The sequence below is a fragment of the Myotis brandtii genome, unplaced genomic scaffold, assembly GCF_000412655.1.
Source record: "Myotis brandtii unplaced genomic scaffold, ASM41265v1 scaffold14, whole genome shotgun sequence".
Classification (NCBI taxonomy): domain Eukaryota; kingdom Metazoa; phylum Chordata; class Mammalia; order Chiroptera; family Vespertilionidae; genus Myotis; species Myotis brandtii.
In genome coordinates this window covers 2,800,968-2,821,558 of record NW_005354999.1, presented here as the reverse complement: position 1 = coordinate 2,821,558, position 20,591 = coordinate 2,800,968, and the positions used below count along the sequence as shown (strand labels likewise).

Here is a 20,591-nt window from a genome sequence, read left to right as displayed (position 1 = left end):
CAACCTCCCATGGCCCTTCCCCCATGCTGGGCTGGCCCCGATCAGCCCCCATCATGGCAGGCCAGCTGGACCCCACCTGTGCACAAGTTTGTGCACCGGGCCTCTAGTACACATATAAATATATACATGCATTCATATTATGTTAGAGAATAATTTATATAATACCTAAAGAACACATATAAATGTATAAGAAAAATAACAATAATCTAATAGAAATATGGATAAAGTATGAGAATAAGCAAATCCTAGGGGGAAAAAATAGACAATCTCATTAATAAATGGAAAAATACAAATGAAAACAGTTTTCTTACCTCTCCAACTAATAGAAGTTTTAAAATTAATGATAACACTTAATACTGTTAACAATATAGGAAACGGGCCTTTTTATACACTATGGGAGGTGAGGAAAATTGACCTTTCTTTAGAGTTCAGTATGACAGTATCCTTCAAAAAAGTGTCCTAAGTCTATACTTTGATCTAACAATTTCAAACAAAAATGTATGTTGGCTATACATACATTTTGATATTATGAGCCAAATTTATCAATCTTTTTTCATTATGGCATCTCAACTTAGAAGTTTTCCCTGCAGATCTGCTTGCCCAGACTTGCCAGGCTGTATTACACGATGCCACGTCTGCACTGTGGGACAGCAGACTGTCAGCCTGTGTCTGTCGATGTGAAAAGGTGCTCACGAGGATAGTATGCCAACATATATCAAATTAAAAAACAAATTGAAACAATATTTTTACTTTGATGGATGTATCTATATATATAAAAAGCCAGCGTCCTGCTCTGTTAAGATTAGTGGAATAGATGGATATTTAACAGCATCTATATAGAAAATACCTGGAAGCATATATTATATTTATAATATGTTTTTTCAAATCCTTATTTGCCTTTTATTGAAAAACTGTTAGGTTCTGGGAACTCTAGTGTATTGTATTCTCTAGTGTTCAAAAACTAGAGTCTGATTCATCTCTAGAGCATCATATAAAATAGTCAATATTCAAGTTAGTTCGCATTAAATTCTTAGTTCTCTTTTGGAAAAATTTAAGTCGCAAATGTTAAAAAGGCCATATTCTCTTTAGCAAAGAGGACAACCACATACACAAAAAATTATTTTGGTATTTCTTAAGCTGCCTTGTGGTTGTCATGATTTTGTCAGTATCTTCTTTTTCATGTTTATGTATACTTTTGATAATCTCAAAGATGAATTCTTTCTCAATTTTAAGGTTTGCCAAGTTCTAAGATCAACAAATCCAGCTTGACCATGCTTTTCACACCTGTGTGCTGAATTTTACCTTGTATCCAACCTAAGTCTTATCAGATATCCCTTACCAAGTGTTTGGAAGGAGGTATATTAGTGTATACATTTATTCTGCAGGTGATGAGTGCACTCCTAAGCTAAACGTCATGGCTAAATAAATGTCATGGGAAGTCTGTGCTACTGACCTCAAACATTCACAAATGAATTTTATCAAAATCCCATTAAAAGCTGTGAGGTCCCTGCTTTCCTGCTGTTACTCCAGGTTAAGTCACACTTACAACAAAAGCCTCTTTAAGTTTCCGCCTGATTTACTTGATGCCTCTACCAAATAGACCTCACTTTATGATTTTCTTTGTAACTTGTAAGGCAGCAAATACTGTCCTTAATACTAACCTCTGCTGCTTTAGAAGAACTCTAAAGTAATTTTGAAATATGACAACATTCTGCTAACAAATATTAACATCCATGTGTGAAAATGAAATGCAGGAAAACTATACGAGGCTATTTAAAGGGATGATGATCGCTATTTGTTTAAAGTGAGATCATTATCCTTGGGGGGGGGGGGGGGGGGCGGGGCGAAAAGAGACAAAAGATCACTGGTTCCAACTTCCTTAGTTCATAGCTGAGGAAGCTGCCATCAAGAGCAGTCACAGTTAATGGCTGTGCTGGGACCTGAACTGTGGTCTTCTGCCTGCAGTTTGCTAGTTGCATCACACTGTGTATCCACCTGCATACACATGTTTGTACACATGTGTTTTTCTAAACATGCCAACCCTATGGCCCAGCAGTTCCACTTCTGAACATATACTCAATATCCACCAAAAGACATGAACTAGATCATTCATGGCAGCATTGCTGTTAATAGGCAAAATCTAAAGAAGGAAGGAGGGAGGGAGGGAAGGAGGGAAGGAGGGAGGGAGGAAGGAAGGAAGGAAGGAAGGAAAATGGAAAGGGAAGGAAGGAAGGAAGGAAGGAAGGAAGGAAAGAAAATGGGAAGGGGAGGGGAAAGAAGAGGGAAGGAGAGAAGAAAGGGGAGGGAAGGGGAAACCAAATATAAATCAACAGTAGGATGGATAAACTATGGCATATCCACACAATGAAATATTACACAGCAGTTAAAAAGAATGACTGATTCATGGAGCAATATGGATAAACCTGGGCCGGGGAAGTGGAGGTGAGGAGGGAGCATGTTGTTGAGTGAAAGAAGCGAGACATAGGAAATTATGGAGCGCACTTGTGTTCTATTTATATGTCTGCTTATAAACTCCTTAAGATCAGGGACCATTTCTCTGCGTCTGTAGATCTCCAGCACCTAGCGCATTATCTGGCACATAGCAGGTGCTCAAAGTGTAGTTATTGTAATGGAAAGTATAGGATATAGAAAAAGGCACATCCAAGTTTTTTTCTATTGAGAGAAGCAGTAGGAAATAGAGGGAACAGTAATTAATTCTCAGAAGTTTTTTTAAAATATATTTTATTGATTTTTTACAGAGAGGAAGGGAGAGAGATAGAGAGTTAGAAACATCGATGGGAGAGAAACATTGATCAGCTGCCTCCTGCACACCCCCTACTGGGGATGTGCCCACAACCAAGGTACATGCCCTTGACCAGAATTGAACCTGGGACCCTTCAGTCTGCAGGCCGACGCTCTATCCACTGAGCCAAACCGGTCAGGGCATAATTCTCAGAAGTTTTTATGAGAGCACAGCATATGGAAACCTGAAATATTAGCACAATATTAACTGTAACTGACACTTGGCTAGGTATGACCATAACTAGACTCTGGTAATATCTCAGACCTTTTCAATACAGACACTGCTATTGGAGCCTATGGTTTGACTCAGAATGAATTCAACCATGATACCAAGCAGATGCAATAGTTTTCTCTAGTCATATTTGTGGCCTCGATGAGGAGGAAGTCGACTCAGTCCCTTTCCTATTTCTATTCAGTGCAACAGAAGTGCCGCTGAGCTAATCAGTGGATTTTAGTACATTGATTAGGTCATGCTTTTTCGGATTCGTGCCTTGGGGACTAAATGAGCTTACACTGGAAGAAGGCTTTCTCTGACTCCTTGTCCTCTGGCATTGGCGGGTGACTGGCCTTCTCTTTGAGGTGACAAGTTTGGGATGAGGGGAATGGAGTAGCTCTTTTGTCTGCTTGGATTTCAGACTCCTCCTTCCCAGCTTGTGTAGGAATAAGGACCCAACCACCACATGGTTTGCTGAGGTTTATTAGCACTCCACACCGAGGTTTGGGCAATTCCCACCACAAAAAATAAGACATTGTATTGCTTCCTTGAGGTATTTGATTGTCTTGGAGACCACCCAGAAAGTGAGATGGCTAAACTAAGGTGGGATTGGTAAATTCTGGATCTCTTGGTCAAATGCCATTGTAATGCTATTGTAAAACTACCCTTTAAAAGTACCTCACTTCTTCATCCCTAAACACGTAGCACAATGAGACATGGTTTCTTTCTCCTGCCATGGGTGCCTCAGGCATTGATAGGTGCTACTGTTCCAAGCTATCACGTGGAAAAAATCCTGGAAGTCTGAAGGAAAGGTTTGCTCATGTTTGAAAAAGATGTGCCCTACTAGTTATAGATCAGACAGACCCAATGAATTCGAGTCCTTGAGGGAACCCAGGGACAAACTGTTAATCAATTTGCAATCATCTATACAATCACTGCGTATTGAGCTGCAGTTAATACAGCTCTGTGAGCAGAGCAAGTTCACTGTTAATTAAATACTGACCAGCAGGATTCCCATTCGGCTAGTAGGACATTCGCATCAACAGGATGAAAAGACATGGTCCTAACCATTTAGGTGGGTGAAAAATAGCATTTGGTGATGTTAGTTAATCTAAAGGTCTTTGTGAAGTGCTCAGCAGGCAGTGCGGAGGTGGGAAAAACGCTGTTACTTTTCCTATTACCTAAATTACCTTTAAAAAGTTTATTTTTTTATCTCTGTGTTTCATGAGAGTTAAATTAAACTCGGTGTTTTCCCATTATTCTATTATCTAGGTAAGTTATATGCAGCTTGTTTTCACTGATGCTTTCCTGGAACATATTTTACCTCAGGGAAAACAAAACCCTTAGGTTCTTTCCTTTCTTGCTGGTGTTATCAGCCCAGTGCACAGCTTGCCACCCGTTGGGCCATTACTTCATTCAACTTGTCAAATACAGTAAGGTCGCTTGCCAACAGGATGTGAATCTCATGTCTTACCCTGTTATGATTTAAAATTTAATAACTGACACGATGATGTGAAAAAATATATGTCAAGAGTTTTTACCAACTGTTTTGTGAGGCTCCCCCAAATTTGTATGGAAGTACATGAGTTAACATCTCTGGTTTCATTCTTCATTGTCTTGCTCATTTTTACCAAGCCCAAAAAGTTGCCCCTTGGATGTTCAGTTGTGCTTCCAGCAAACCCCCAGCCATTGCTGGACAATAGCGTCATTAGTTGGACAAACATACCCTTTCTAATTGCTCTTCTCTAAATTTCATCAGTGAACTAAAATAAATCTTCATCTGTTAATGGCAATTTTAAAAATTAAATATTCCAAAGATTCTTGGAAAAAAATGTTTAACCTTGTCAGTCTTGCTCTTGACTGTTTCTTCTTGATTTAGCATCCCAGTATTGAGAGAAAAAATATCTCACTTGGAAAAAATATATACCCACTTGGATATGCAAACTTTAAAGTGGTGATGTTAAATTTTAGATGAAAATATGTTGAAAGTAACCCTGGCCTGGTGGCGCAGTTGGTTGGAGCATGTACACCAAATGACTTTGGATTCAGTTCCAGGTCAGGGCGCATACCTAGGTTTCAGGTTTGATTTCCGATCGGGACACATATGGGAAGCAACCAATTGATGTTTCTCTCTCATATCAGTATTTCTCTCTCTCTCTCCCTCTAAAATCAATAAATGTATCCTCGGGTGAGGATTTTTAAAAAGCATGTTGAAAATAAATGTCAGTGAGTCCTTGAGAATTGCCTAACTCGTACTAATTTGTTGGTTTGCAGTTTAACTCGGCCGCTAAGCAGCTGATAGAATGGGATAAGCCTCCTGGGCCAGGAGCTGATGCTGGAGAAGGCACCTCGGCAGCAGCTCAGGGCAGCACTGTCTCAAAGCACTCCGACACCAAGAAGAACACCAAAAAGCGGCACTCCTTCACGTCCCTCACCATGGCCAACAAATCCTCCCAGGCGTCCCAGAACCGCCACTCCATGGAGATCAGCCCCCCTGTCCTCATCAGCTCCAGCAACCCCACGGCCGCCGCGCGGATCAGCGAACTGTCCGGGCTCTCCTGCAGCGCCCCTTCTCAGGTGGGTCACCCAAAAGGCAGGAAAAGAGGTCGGCCACAAAATGATCTAGTCACGAACCAGTTTGCTCACCAGCCGAAAGATCTTGTTTATTGTGGCCTTCGGGAGGTAGTAGCTCTCCTGGGGAGCAAAGCCTTTCTCGTTCTGCAGGTGGAAAAATGGCGAAGGGAGAAATGACTTGAGCATATTCACCCAGAGCTACACAGGCATTTTCAAAGGAAAGATCCGAAATTATAAGATGAATTAAATAATACTTATCAGTCTCACTAAGCGCTCAGTTTTACAGAAAGCTGTTTCAGGAGTTCTTGCCAACTAAAACTTTTATCTCCATCCAAACTGAAGATGCTATTGTCAAAACTCATGAAGTTTGCAGTTGCCTACATCTGTGTGACTTACCTTGGTATTTGGGCTTCTTAGTCAGAGTTCCAGAAAAAGGACATAAAGAAACATTTAATTTAAGTTAGAAATTAGCCTAGCATTTTTTAAAAGCTCATTAATTCATCAAGACTTTGGACTATCTTAAAAAATAGCTACATATTATTCTTGTGTTAATAAAAAGGCTCAAGATGATGGGGAACATTGGTTTAATCATTTGATGAACCTTTACTGGGTGCCTTATTGTAGAGTCTTCATGGAACTGCGTATACCAAACAAAATAAGATGTGGGACTTTCCCATTCTAGGCTTAATTCTGGACTGCAACGTGAGCCTCGCTGTGCCCTGCTGTAGTCATCCAGTTAGGTGATAGCTGTATTCTTTTCAACCCAAAGTCCAGAGAGCCTAGTCCAAAGTAACCTGCCACAAGTGGGAGGAATTTCTTTCAAGGCTCATGTTTTATTTTAAAAATTTATGCCGATTTTATATTCTACTCTATAGTATTTATAGCTGTGATTAAAAAAAAACATAAAATAAATTATTTTCCCTTAAAGGGAAAAAAGAGAGAGAGAGAGAGAGAGAGAGAGAGAAAGGGAGAAAGAAAGAAAGAAAGAAAGAAAGAAAGAAAGAAAGAAAGAGGAGGAAGGGAAAGAGAATGAGAGAGAGAGAGAGAGAGAGAGAGAGAGAGAGAGAGAGAGAAAGGAAGAAAGAAAGAAGGGGAAAAAAGAAAAGAAAGAAAGAAGCCAACAGCCCTGGCTGGGTAGCTCAGTTGGTTAGAGCATCATCCCGATACACCAAGGTTGGGGATTTGCTCCCTGGTCAGGGGCACATACAAGAATCAACCAATGATTGCATAATAACTGGAACAACAAATCAATGTCTCTCTCTCTCTCTCAAAATCAATAAATAAAAATTCAAAAAAAAAAAGCCAGCAAACACAGTCCTTATCCTCAAGAAACCTACCCAGTTTAATAAGTATCTGTTTTGGACCACAGAATAAATATTTACAACAGTTTTTGGTATTCCTTGCTAATATTACTAAAAATTATGTTCTCTCAGACTCATTTATTTGACCTTGCTCCTTTAGATTCATGCTGTAGGTTGTGAGATAAATGCTTTCATTCTCTGAATGGGATTGTGTTTTGTTGTGTTTTAGGCAGTAGGGCCATGAAACTTTTGATCTTATGAGGGAAATAGGACACACACACACACACACACACACACACACACACAGGACTAGAACATGAGGGTGATGAAGGCAGAGGTCTTTGTTTTGTTCGCTGATACATCCCAAATGGCAGACATACAATAAGCACGCAGTAACTATTTGTTGAATGAACGAGTCACTTGAATAATGGGTAGAGAGGAGCACCGTGCTATTTTACATGTAACTAGCTGTCTGAATGATAGACTAAATCAGAGCACCAAGTACCAAGTGAGGTTCCTCTGGAGAGAGTCCAAACTGATGATTTTGAATGAGGTTCTGAGGGAGGAGGCTATTCAAGGTGGCCATTCACCAAAAGAAAAGAGAATCATTTGAGTGTGTTTTTTATGTGTGACCTAGCAACATTTTCACAGTGATGTTTTCTTGAAATAAAAGATAAGTGTTCGCTAAGTATAATGGCAGCTCAGAGTGGGAATTGCTTTAAAAGAATAGACAGTCATCCTGGCAGTAGAGAAAATTAGAAGAGAAAGGAAGATAATACAGCGTTTATATGTTTGCTAGCGAACACGGCAGTCGGGTGTGAGCTTGCCTGACGCTGCCACACTAGAGCTGGGAACGGAGACGATCAAGGTGGAGCGACTGTTGTTTTGGTTTGAGTAGCTTAGGAAACAAGGCTGGTTCTCAGTTCTGTGAAAGCAGTTTCCCCTTCCACCATGCCCCACTCCTCCCATGTTCCAATTCCTCCTGTTTTCACTTGTAGCGTGTTGCCTGGGGAGAAGTTATGTCTCGAAGAGGATGGGAGGCGTTTGAAGTGCTGCCTGGTTCCTCCCGCCTGGGTTTACAGAAAACACTCCTTGTCTGGGTGCTGTGTACATGGGAGGGAACCACAGTCCACAACAGAGCAATGAGTACGTGTAGCATGTGTGGCCAGCAAACACGCTCCTGCCATGGAGATGAGTGGAGATGGGAAGACGGCGCCTGGGAGGCCATTTAAAGTAGGGCTCTCCTTCTCTTCTCCCCAGAAAAGCACCTCTCAGTAGAGTTGACTGAGGCCTGTGTCTGAATATGTCTCCTGCTATTGGCCTGATACTTCCGTCTTGCTTTTCCTTAACTAGGTTTGGTTTCATTTATTTAAAAACCCAAGGCAAGGGGCCTAAAGAAGTGAGTGTTGTTATCTCACCCAAGTGAGATCCACATAGAGGCAGTTCTGTGCTGGTGGGATGGGGCCTTCCAGCTCACCTTTTCACCACGTCGTTAGGGGTTAGGTCCCTGTCCTCCTGTTTCTGGGTGGCAAATTCCAAATTCCAGGCAACAGGATGGGCAGTGAACCAAAGAAAGGAGCAAAGGGCTCGCTTCCTGTTTTACTTGGTGACTAATGAGTGAAGGCTGAACTTTCCAGTATGCAAGTTGACAGATTGTGTATCGGCCCTGCTGTCCAGGTGGGTCATCAGAACAGACGTGCACAGATGCCTGTGACTAACACCTGTAAAAGCATGTGATGCTGCAAGCAACCCAGACATTTTGTCTGCTCCTCTAGCCGCACCCATGGTACTTTTTGGCCCCTGCCAGCTGGAGGAGTGATTCATAAGAGTGAGAGTTTTTGCGGCATGTCTACCAGTATATTGCCAGTGGCTTCGGGGGAGGCAAGAAAATTCACCCATTCATTTCCATTTGCTCCCCCCACCTCTTTCCTCTCTGCATAGCCCTTTCCAGTAGGGAGACTAATCTGCAGTTTCATGAGCAAAGGCTGAGCACGGCGTCAAGTCAGGTTGTCCCCAGGCCGGGCATTTATTCTGGACACGCACACCCTCAGCCACTTTTCTTCTGCTTTGAGTCATTCTTTGGTGACCATTCCCTCTTCCTTTGCTCTAGTGCTAGGATGCTGAACTGAGGCCGGCAAGATTCTCGAATTCGGTGCTTCACTCCTACGTTTGCTGCCAGAGACCTTAGGGAACCTCTGTCCAGCTCATCACGGGGGTCCAGAGACCTGAAGTGCCTCACTTGTCCTAGGTCATGAGTTGATTAGCAGCTAATTATCCTGACTCCCAGTCTGGGGCTTTTAGGGAAACGTCAGTCAATCGTGAGACCTTTTTTAGATATTGGTAGGGTCAGGCCCGGGAAGCTGTATTTGGGGCGGGTTTTCGTCTGCCCTTAAAGGCTCCTGGATTCTGGTGCACACTTTGAAGTGAGCGTCATTGCATTTCCTAAGAAAGACTCCCATCTTCTGTGTGGTGCCCACATGCAGCTGCCCTGGGAGTGTGTATATAAAAAGATTTATTGGATAAAGGAGCGGCAGGCCGTGAGGTTTTAGTCGAAGAACGAAAAACCTCTGTGCTTCCCATTACAGATTGATTAGAAATAGACTTTGATTCACAGAAGAGAGAAAATGAGAGTTTGAAGAGAAACGCTTGTTAGTGGCACCCCTTGAATCTGCTTCGGTCAATCAGAATCCGAGCTAACAGGTACCAAGGTGGTTTTAAAAGGACGTGGATTCCATGTACAGATTTATTGGTGAAAATAATTCGATGCTGGGACGCTGATTCTCCCGGCCTCGGCAGGGGCTAACCCAGTGGGACACTGAAAGTTCCTTCAGGCCCTCCGGGAACTAACTAATCTTGGAGCTTTTCTTTGTCCTGATAATCTTTCTCTTAATTTATGGGAATTGACGAAAGTATGTTTGGGATTAAGTTTTTATTACAAAAGGCCTAGCATGTTTGGTACAGCATTGTTTCCAGGGGAAGACAAGGTACCAGCAGCCAAGCACATTTCTTTAACCATTTGTATGCCATAAGCATCTATAGATGAAGCAATGGACCTTTTTTAATTAAGTTCAAAATATCGTGGTAGTTAACTGGTTAATAATAACGAAGGAAAAACCTAGTTTTTGCAGGAGCCCCTGTCCCTAGTTCTGCACCATGGAGTACGCTGTTGCACTCTGCAGTCAGACCTGTGTGCAACTTGACTGAAAGTGATCAAGTAACCAAACACAGGCAACGAACTGACCTGAATAACTCAATTTCTTTCTAGTAAATTGATCTTAGGTAGTATCATGGATAAGACACTGTGAAAACAGTGGATTTGACTTTACATCATTCCCATAAAGGTTTTATCAGGGATTGTCTGCTGTAGGCAGGTCTAGGCAGCTGCATTTTAATTATGTGTCCCCACTGGAAGGTAGAAATCATGAAAGTGATTCTGAAAATAGCAGAACACCTTAAGCATTTCACATAGATTTAACATATTGCTAGGCAGGTGAGTATTTAGCCACAACCCAATCCAACAGGATCTTGAGGGGAATTGCCAGGAGGCTAGTGAAGCAAAGGCCTGACCATCTGAAAAGCCAGTTGGGTTGGCAGTAGCATCCCAGGCGAGGCAGCATGCTCCTGTGAAAGGCAGCCGTAGTTGAATTCTGTATGTAAAACATTGCAGTGGCCAGTGTTGATCACGTGACTTCGTAGTGTCTTCATACAAATTAGGTAAGCAGTACATTTGGGTTGAATAAAATGAAAGGGATTCTGCCTTCCAAAAATAATAGAAAATACAGATTTTTTTTAAAAAAATTGTTACTTGCCTTCCCAAGGTTTAGCTAGTATAATCTATTGTATTAAATATAGCCTTTTGCTCAGTTGGCGAGGCTCAGTGGTTGAGCTTTGACCTATGAACCAGGAGGTCACGGTTTGATTCCCTGTCAGTGCACATGCCCGGGTTGCAGGCTCGATCCCTAGAAGGGGGCATGCAGGAGGCAGCTGATTAATGATCCTCTCTCATCATTGATGTTTCTTTCTCTCTCTCCCTCTCTCTTCCTCTCTGAAATCAATAAAAAATTTTAAAAATGTTTTAAATGTAGCCTTTTTATTAACTTCTTTTTTCTTGGCAGGTTCATATAAGTACCACCGGGTTAATTGTGACCCCACCCCCAAGCAGCCCAGTGACAACTGGCCCTTCGTTCACATTCCCATCAGATGTCCCCTACACAGCTGCACTTGGAGTGAGTATAGTTTCTCCCATCTCTGTTTCTCTCTTAGGGATTAGTTACGTTAACCTGGCCCACTCCACCTCCAAGCACCTGCAGTTTACGTGGCACATGCTAGGTGGGGTGTGTCTCTTACCTTTTATCTGTTATCTCTGTGAATCTCACACACACAAAATAGAATCTCTTGCCTGCAGTCTGCCCAAGTTCTTAACAGTGAGGATCAGTGGCCTGAAACTATTAGAACTCGGTAAAATCCTTTTAATTTTCATCATGGTTCATCCTGATTTCCTGAAGGCTTAACTTTTATTTCTTTTGAGTTTCTAGACCTTGCTTACTTCTTACAAAAACACATTAGTAGAAATACTGAGGAAGCTGGCTAAATGATTTTCTTGAGTCACATGCCAAGTCGATTTTAAATCTCTCCATGTATGATTCACCTTTTAGTTTCTTGTCTTCTGTGGTATAACCATAGCCATGGCTGCCCAGAGGTCCCTGCTGCCCTGGAAGAGCCCTTAGATTATGTTTGATTTTCTTTCTGCAAACATAGCATCCTGCAGACAGAATCTAAACACTAATTGCTTTAAAACATCCTAACGGAGGAAATTAATAGGAAGAATGAGGGCAGCCAAGGGAGAGAGACACAAAGACGAAGATCACTCTGGAGAAGAAACAAGCAAATACAACCTCAGGCAGCAGAAACACAGTCGTTAAATCCCTGTTTTCAAAAATTACAGGCAATTGAATGGCAAGGAAGCAGCCATTGTGAGACATCTCTCATCCAGGCCAGTGCCTTGGCTTATACTTTCGGACTGTTTCAGTGTGGAGTTGAATGGGGATAGAAAAGACCACTAAATCAGATGTCCCCGGTGAACCCCACCCCTATAAATTGCTTTGCCCAACCTCACCTGGTTGTGATACGTTCAGAGAAATGGTGTGGCCCGGTGACCGGGGCACAGGCCAGGGTTGAAAGCCCAGTTCAGCCACTTACTTGTTTTATGAGCAAGGAAAGTTACGTGGCCTCTTTAAGCCTCCGTGTTCCTACCTGTAAAATGAGACTAATAGTACCTGCTTCGGAGAGTTAGAACCTAGAATGTAGAGAGAGAGAGGGGTGACTATTACTGATCTGGTTATTGACCTCTTCGACTGTTTCAAGGTGGGCCTGTGACATGTGCCACTGGTTTGCTCTAAGAATGCCTTGGAGGGCCTGGTTCATTTTCCATTCGGTTTTCTCTGCTCTTGGTACCAGGAATAGTGAGGCTTTTAAGCAGCTGGTTTATTTTTAGGTTGTGGATTTTATATATGTTGTAAAGATTATATTTCCCTCTGCTAGAATGCTTAGAGCCAAATTGGTACCCTTCCCTAGCTGGGACCTCACCACATTATTAGTCAAAGTGTTGCCTCCATCTAGTTTTATTGTCCTCAGTTTCCTTTTGCCCCATTTTTCTTCTTTTATGTTTGTCTTGATACATTTTATAAATCATTGAAAACTGACTTTGAAACAAGGTGGGATATAAATAAATGCAGTTATTACCTAGCTTGACTTAGACTTTTGAAAAGGTTTTATAGAGTTAAGCATGTTCTTCTACTTACATGGAAGTTGATAATGTTCTGGTTATGCCCTGGCCAGGTGGCTCCATTAGTTGGAGCGTCGTCCCATGCACCAAAAGGTTGCTGGTTCGATTCTAGTCAGGGCACATACCTACTTTGCAGGTTCGATTGGGATGCATATGGGAGGCAAGCAATGTTCCACTCTCTCTAAACATCAGTGGAAAAACTATCCTTGGGTGAGGATTAACAACAAAAGATAAAAAAAAATAAGTAAAATAAATTAAAAAAAAAATAATGTTCTGGTTGAAGATCAAAGTTGTAGTTTTTTGTGTGTTTGTTTTTTAATGTTCCCAGAACATTATAGCTTCCTTAACAGTACAAGTGTTTAGATTGGGAGGGTGAGTTGCATTAATCCATCTGGGGAGACGGTGAAATTCAGTTAACTTACCGACATGTGGTTTCCCTGAGATTCTGGTAGCACCCGGGTGTTTTGATTGGAGCCAAGTACCATAATCATCCTGCCCTCTCACCTTTGGAGAGGACCCTCTTTCCCCCCTTCCCTTCCCACCCCAACACTTGCACAACCAGTTGGTATTCCCATTCCAGATGACTGCTTTGCATGGAAAATTCTTACTTGATTTCTTTTTTTTTTTTTTAGTGTTTTTTATTGATTTCAGAGAGAGGAAGGGAGAGGGAGAGAGATAGATAGAAACATCAATGATGAGAGAGAATCATTGATCGGCTGTCTCCTATACGCCCCACACTGGGGATGGAGCCTGCAACCTGGGCATGTGCCCTGACCAGGGATTGAACTGTGACCTCCTGGTTCATAGGATCTCTGAGCCACACTGGCTGGGCCTCTGACTTGTTTTCTTAACAGGGAAAAAAAAAACCCTGATATTCCTGGTCTTAGAAAAGTTAATTAGTGGAAAAGACACAGAGCCTAATCTCACCCCTTGTGGGTTACAAATTTTACCATGTACGAAATGGCCAGTCGCTCTTAGCTGGAGGAGCACTGTCAGGCCAGTCAAGGGGACAGGTCACAAGAGAGCATGAATATATAAAAATTAATTCACATTCAGCGATTTCATCCTGGGATTCCATGAGAAAGCTTGCATGTTAAGCAAGAGGAAGGTTTATTAAATGGTATGTCTACGGTGCCAATTTCACTTACTGAAAAGCGAGTTATAAACAGACATATCTGTCATCCCAGGAGATGTCTAGATCTCAAAGCCCCTGGTAGGTTGGCAGAAATGTTTTGCATTTAAATGTTGGGTTTAAGTGGAAAAGACTCTCAGGAGAAGGTACCCTCTGCATTTCTCCTTAATCACGGCGAGTATCCTTTTTTGAAATTTGAGGTATTTCCCAAGACTTTGAGCAGTATTGCAGCAATAGCATGCAGCCTGGTAGGAAGGAAACCATGCTTTTCATGGCGTGGATTTATAGGTAATAAATGCCGCCACTATAGTAGAAAATGAAAGCTTTTTCTATGAATTGATAATTTTTAATCTTTTATGCCAAATGAAGTTATGAGCATATTGTCTCATACATTTCACAAGGAACTATTAAAATGTTAAATATCTAATCTTAGGAACAAACTGTTATTACATCTATCTGATTCAGACATTAGTCTATTATTAGTAGTAAGGGTTTTTTTCCAACTAATTTTTGGAAGGGGGGAGGATGAAACCCTTAGTCTTGTATCTTCTGTACAATGGCAGGAGAGCTTTGTAAACAAGTGATTCATAATCCCTGATCCTCTGTGCTGGCTGAGAGGTGTTTAGCTGTAAGATGTCACAGGGTGCCCAGGTCATTAAAGGCCAAATATAGCCCATAGCCAACTTATAAACAGATTACATTCCAAAAATGTGTTACCCTATTTTTATGTTACTTACACACACACACACACACACACACACACACACACACACACTGCTTAAAGATACAAAATTAGCCTCGCCGGTGTGTCTCAGTGGTTGAAGGACGACAGTGATTGAAGGTCAATCTATCAACCAGGAAGTCATGGTTCGATTCCAGGGCAGGGCACATGCCTGGGTTTTGGTCTCAATCCCCAGTATGGGGCATGCAGGAGGCAGCTGATTAATGATTCTCTCTCATCATTGATGTTTCTCTCTCTCTCTCTCTCTCTCCCTCTCCCTTCCTCTCAGAAATCAATAAAAATATGTTTAAAAAAGTAAACAAAATGTAAATGATGTCAGGTTCTCAGATGAGCCAATATGTAATTAATTCATTATAGTCCAGAATTTACTGCAGTCGACGGGATCAGGGAAGGCCTCTGGAAGTGAAAGGATGGGACTGCCATCCTGGCAGTTTGAGAGGAAGAAGGAGAGCCTTTGGGATTGGCAGAAGTTCTGAGCCTCAGGATGAGGGGTAGGATATGGCCAACACCGTCATAGCAACAGAAAAGAACTCCAGCATCTCAGAAACAGGCCTTTGGATCCTTGCACGTTGTTCTAAGGGATGGAGGCACAGCATGTTTTCTCACTCGTGAAACACTCACTGAGGATTTGTTATCTCTGTCTGCCAAGGCCGGTGCCGGCAGCACAGAGATGAGTCAGTAAGGCTGTCTCGGACTTCCCAGTCTCACGAATCACAACCGTAGCTGCCATTTATGATCTTCTGTGGTGCTCCCGGCACAGGAAAGGCAGCGCACCTAAACTATTTCTAATTATAAGGCCGTCTCACAGGCACATATATTAAGGCCTGGAGACCTTATGTAATTTATACAAAGTCAATTAACTAGTACAGGTATCTCTTCTTACAGATCAACTGCAGAACAATAAATACACAATTTGTGAGCGAAATTCCATTCCCCAAGAGGTTTTTTTAAAATTCTTAATTCCATCTTCCCCTTTAGACATAATCTTCTAAGCATTGACTTCTGGCATTTTTAGATAGATTCTTTAATGTTTTTTCTTCAAAGCTGTACCCACAGTTGACTGGTTTAATTCCAGTGAACATCCACCTGAGACGACTCCTTTTCATCTTTATCTTAATTTTATTGGATTCTGACACCTAAGTTATTTTTTTTAATCACTAGTATCAGTACTTTCACCTTTCTACTTTCTACTCATTGCCATAAAAAATAAGGTAAAATACTTAAATAATTGTACACACACTGCCTTGTGCAGATGGTGAGGCTGCTGAAGTTGGTAACACTGTTAACTGGCGGGCGCGTGCCCAGCAGCAACTGGGCCTGTTTCATCACCAGCTGGTGCACCTGCGTCTGTGTCCAGTACACAGACAGGCTGTCAAGAGAGGTTCATGTGTAGGGTTGAGAGTGGGTTGACTGGAAATCAGATTTACAAAGAAACAATTATGAGTTGGGGGATAGTAAGTGGTATTTGCCCATAGGATCCAGAAATGCCCGAAGTCTGTCCTTCGGTCACTTTTTTATTTTGGGAGGTATGTGAGGGGGATGCACACATAAGGGACAGTTGGAAAGAAAATGAACCCTTCATTGTCCGTTGACCTTGTAGCTAAAACTCCAGTGCAAAGCACTTTACAGGTAAGTCTTTGCCCCAGTTTAAACCCCTCTGTTCATTGCAGCGTCACTTATAATAGCTAAGATTTGGAAGCAGCTCAGGTGTCCATAAGTAGATGAATAAAAAGCTGTGGTACATTTACACAATGGAATACTACTTGGCCATAAAAAAGAAGGAAATCTTACCTTTTACGACAGCATGGATGGGCCTGGAGAGCGTTATACTAAGTGAAATAAGTCTGTCAGAGAGAGACAAGTACCATGTGATTTCACTTATATGTGGACTCTAATGAACAAAATAAACTAACAAACAAAATAGAAACAGACTCATAGATAAAGAGAATAGACTGAGAGCTGTCAGAGGGGACGGGTTGGAGGGGCTGGGTGGAAAAGGTGAAGGGATTAAGCAAAAAAAAAATCCACAGTCCTCATGGACACAGACAACAGTGATTAGCAGAGGGGGAAGGGGGGTCGAAGAGGGTAAAGGGGAGAAAAATGGTGATGGAAGGGAAACTGACTTTGGATGGGTGGGCTGGGTGGAAAAGGTGAAGGGATTAAGCAAAAAAATCCACAATCCTCATGGACACAGACAATAGTGATTAGCAGAGGGAAAAGGGGGGGTAGGAGAGGGTAAAGGGGGGAAAAATGGTGACAGAAGGGAAACTGACTTTGGATGCGTACACACAATACAATATACAGATGATGTATTATAGAATTGTACACCTGAGACCTATATAATTTTATTAACCAATGTCACCCCAATAAATTCAATAAAAAATTTTAAGAAATATTTCTTTTAATGGGGGCTAGAATTAAAGTCTGAAACTTTAATTCTAACAGGGAAGAGATATCATTTCAGGGAAGAGATATCATTTCAGTACTTAATTATAAGTGTCAGGATTTTGATACTGGGTCTTATTTCAGTGTCAATCCTGATGACATTGCCTGATGAGAATAACTTCCTTACTGAAGTTTGGACAGAGGATTTTTTTTTTCAATCTTCACCTGAGGATATTTTTCCCATTGATTTATAAAGTGAATGGAAGGGAGGGAAGGGGGAGGAGAGAGAGAGAGAGAAACATCGATGTGAGAGAGACATATCGATTGGTTGCCTCCTACATGCACCCTGACTGGGGACGGGATCAACCTGCATTCCAAGTATTCAATTCCTTGACGGGGAATTGAACCCATGACCCTTCACATGGGCCGACGTTCTAACCACTGAGCTCACGGGCCAGGGCTGGACAGGTGATTTTACTGGTTGCTGTATACATTAAACCCAAAAGCAAAAGAAAAACAAATAAAAAGACATAGTGGACCTTGCAGTCTGTCCTTGGCCAAATCCAGATCGTTTAAACACTATCTGGGCTAGTTTCATGAAAGGGCAAAAGGAGGAGCGAGCACCCGAGAGAAGGGGTCTCACACCCAGTAACTGAACTTTTCACGCACAGCGTCCAGTAGCAGATGTGGCTGGTCAGTGGCCTGCAATCCAGACTGAGAGAGCACTTCTTTTCTGGTGCTCACTCTAGCAAAGGGGAGGCATCAAGGACTGCCTTAGATGGCTGAGCCTGGGTTAGAGTCTATGTTTTTCTGCCCCCAACAACTATTCTTCTACCATGTAAGACTTCGTCTTCTTTCAAGATCAGAGGGTTGTGGGAGGGAACCTGGACACTCAAAATATGACCAGTTTACAGTAGCTGACCACTAAGGCCTGTATTTGAGCTAAGTGTTGTTCAGAAGTAGTCATTCTCGCCTCAGACCGTTACCACGTACTGGTAAACGGAAGGTCTGAATCTACAGACACAGGAAGCTCATTTTTAATGCATGTCAGAATAACATCACGTGTTCTACATCAGTATTTCTGTGGCCTGGGCCATAGCTATGGACAACTTTACCTTAATCACACAGACTTGCTGAGTTTCCGTGAAGCTACAAGGGATGAACACTTGTGAGGCCCCAATTCAATTACCCATGCAGTAGCTGGTGAACGTGGCATTTCACTGTGGTATCTGGTTCTGTACAATGGTACGTTAACGACGTATTATTAGCAAAGTGTCACCTGTGCTCCTAGCAGGGCCATGGACGCGTTTGTTTTTTCCTGCTGGTGGAGAGTGCGTGTTGGCCTCTGCAGCCACGCTGGCCCGGGCTGTGAGAAGACGGGCGGGTCTCCGGGTCAGCTCTGGGTGAGTGAAAGGCTGTGGTTTGCGCTGTGGAAATTTCAGGTCTTACAGGATAGCAAACTGCCCAAAGCGTAACCTACAGCGGATTACCTTTTGAACTTCCACATCGCCAGATTATTTCAGTTGAGGTTGTTTATAAAGCAACCCACAGAACTTCCTAGTGTGTCACAGCCCTGGCCTCACCAGAGCCCTATCATTTTACCAGCCCCACAGGGCTGAGCAACATCTAGGAATCTGATTTTAATCAGACTCTCCCTCTTGGCCTTTGTCTGTGTGCTTCTATACCCACGAATACACATGCACTCACATATGCACATTTCCCCAAAGATGGGTAACCCAGCATTGGGAAAAATCCTGTCCAATTTTTTATTTTTTAAGACTGTTTCAAGCACAACCTTTGGGGTCTTTTAGAATATCCTCTTTTATCCACATTTTAAATGCCTACTGTTTACTCTTTGTAAAAGGAACATGCATGGAACATTTGTTTACTGTGATACAAGAGGTGACCTATTTTTACATTTTGTTAACAAAATGTGATGTATATTTTGATCAGACCTGTCGATGTCCTTGCCTCCTTCTTCTTAGGACCGATTTAATACTGCCTCTGTTTTAATAAGTTAAAATATAACAGGCGATGTTCATTTCCTTTCCTCTTGAAGGTGGGGTTCTGCGGAGAGTGAGAAATGGAGCCTTTTGGTTCTGTGCCTTCGGTACTGTGCTCGGTGACTGCGGGGAGCGGTGACTGCGCGGCTCCTGTCGCGCACGTGCCATTTGTCTTCTGTCTCGCCACAGCCACGCTGTTTTGGGTTTAGGAAGGTTTAAATGGAAACCAGCTAAGTGGTAATTTTATAATCTCCGGTGGTATATTAGTCGCGGTACAGTCTGGACCTGTTACCTCACCTGTCGAGCCGCCGGTGTGTCATTGCCCACGAACTAACGGCCCAGGTCTCGTTTGCTGAGCGTTTTACCAAGGATTCGCATTCCTTCTCTCCACTGTGTCACTGGGAGGAGAGCAAATGGAACGAAGGCTTGTCCTTCTCCTGGTTAAAGGGTTTGGAGGCTCTGAGCCCAAGTCTGTGCCAATTCCAAAGCTGTGACAAATCTGAATGCTGCCCTCGTTCCTATGGGGAGCGTGAAGAACGTCCTGGAAGCTCTGGCTTTCTGAGCTGCCCTTGGCCTCGTCCGGGTGAGCGCTGTGTAAGCAGCTCTGCGCCCCATGTATTTCTGCACTGGCTGTTCTGCACCACCTTCAGCTGCTGTGTGGGGGGAAATCACTTTAGCAAAAAAACTAAATAAGAGTGTGTGAGACAGTTGCAACATGCTTGTCTAGAAATTGGAAAATTGTTCCACTCCGTTTATTATGTTTGTGGAGCTATGTACTTGAATAGGCAGATGCAGTTAGTGTTGTTGATGAGATTCAAGTTTTTATTTCAAAAAAATAGACATGAAATGACTGTTAGGATCTATGTTTAGAAGTCATTGGATTTGTCTTATTAATATGCTGATGTGTCTCAGCCATCTATGCTTTCATAGGTGTATTCTTTACTCCTCCTCTCTCCTTGGATTCAGTTTTTACATCTAGTGGTTCAAAGATTTGGGGAGGGTGGGGTGGGGTGGGGGTTCAGTTGGGTCTTTCTGTGCCTGTGTTCCCAGGAGTTTCAGTATACAGACCCTAAAGAATTATCTGGGGTGTGTGGATCAGAAGGTAACAATTGCTCCATTGATTTCCAAAAGGCATGGAATCCTGTAGGCAGAACCCCATTAGTCTGTGCCCATAAAAGAACCAGCAGCTTTTCACTGGTGTACTTGTTAAAGATTACCAGCCTTGATAGTCCTAAATTTCAAACGCTGGCAGAGTTAAGAAAAGAATAAGCAAAAGTAGCAACAACAGCCCAGTGATTGTGGCTTGCTATTGTTTGGGCTTTGTGGAGACCAGGCATCAAAGGAAATTTTCTTCTGAAGGCATGGCTTGCGATATAGTGCAGCCCTATTGTTTTGCATTGTGTTTAAGTTTCAAGTTACAGAAACAATCACAAATTAATTCCCAGCAAGCAGTGTGACATTATAGCTGCCCCTTTGAAAAGCATTTGGATTCTTGGCCAAGTCTTATACTTAAAAGGCTTATTCATCTTAAAATTACACACAATTGTTTCGTGTGGTGTTTTTTTTTTTCTTTCTTTCTTTCCCTCCTCCCAAGCAGGATTACTTACCTGTTCGCTGGAAAAAATTGCCATGGCTTTAAGATCTTAAAGGAGA

At 42.4% G+C, this 20,591-nt stretch overlaps 1 protein-coding gene across 2 annotated transcripts in view; it reads left to right on the top strand.

The window, feature by feature from the left end:
* The window catches only part of SH3RF1 (SH3 domain containing ring finger 1), a 168,670-nt gene that overhangs the window by 116,164 nt on the left and 31,915 nt on the right, over window positions 1-20,591 (top strand). For both annotated transcript variants that reach the window (XM_005860779.2, XM_005860778.2), the window contains exons 4-5: window positions 5,291-5,593; window positions 11,007-11,117. In XM_005860779.2, coding sequence (XP_005860841.1) covers window positions 5,291-5,593; window positions 11,007-11,117 — 414 coding nt within the window. The remainder of the gene's footprint in view (window positions 1-5,290; window positions 5,594-11,006; window positions 11,118-20,591) is intronic.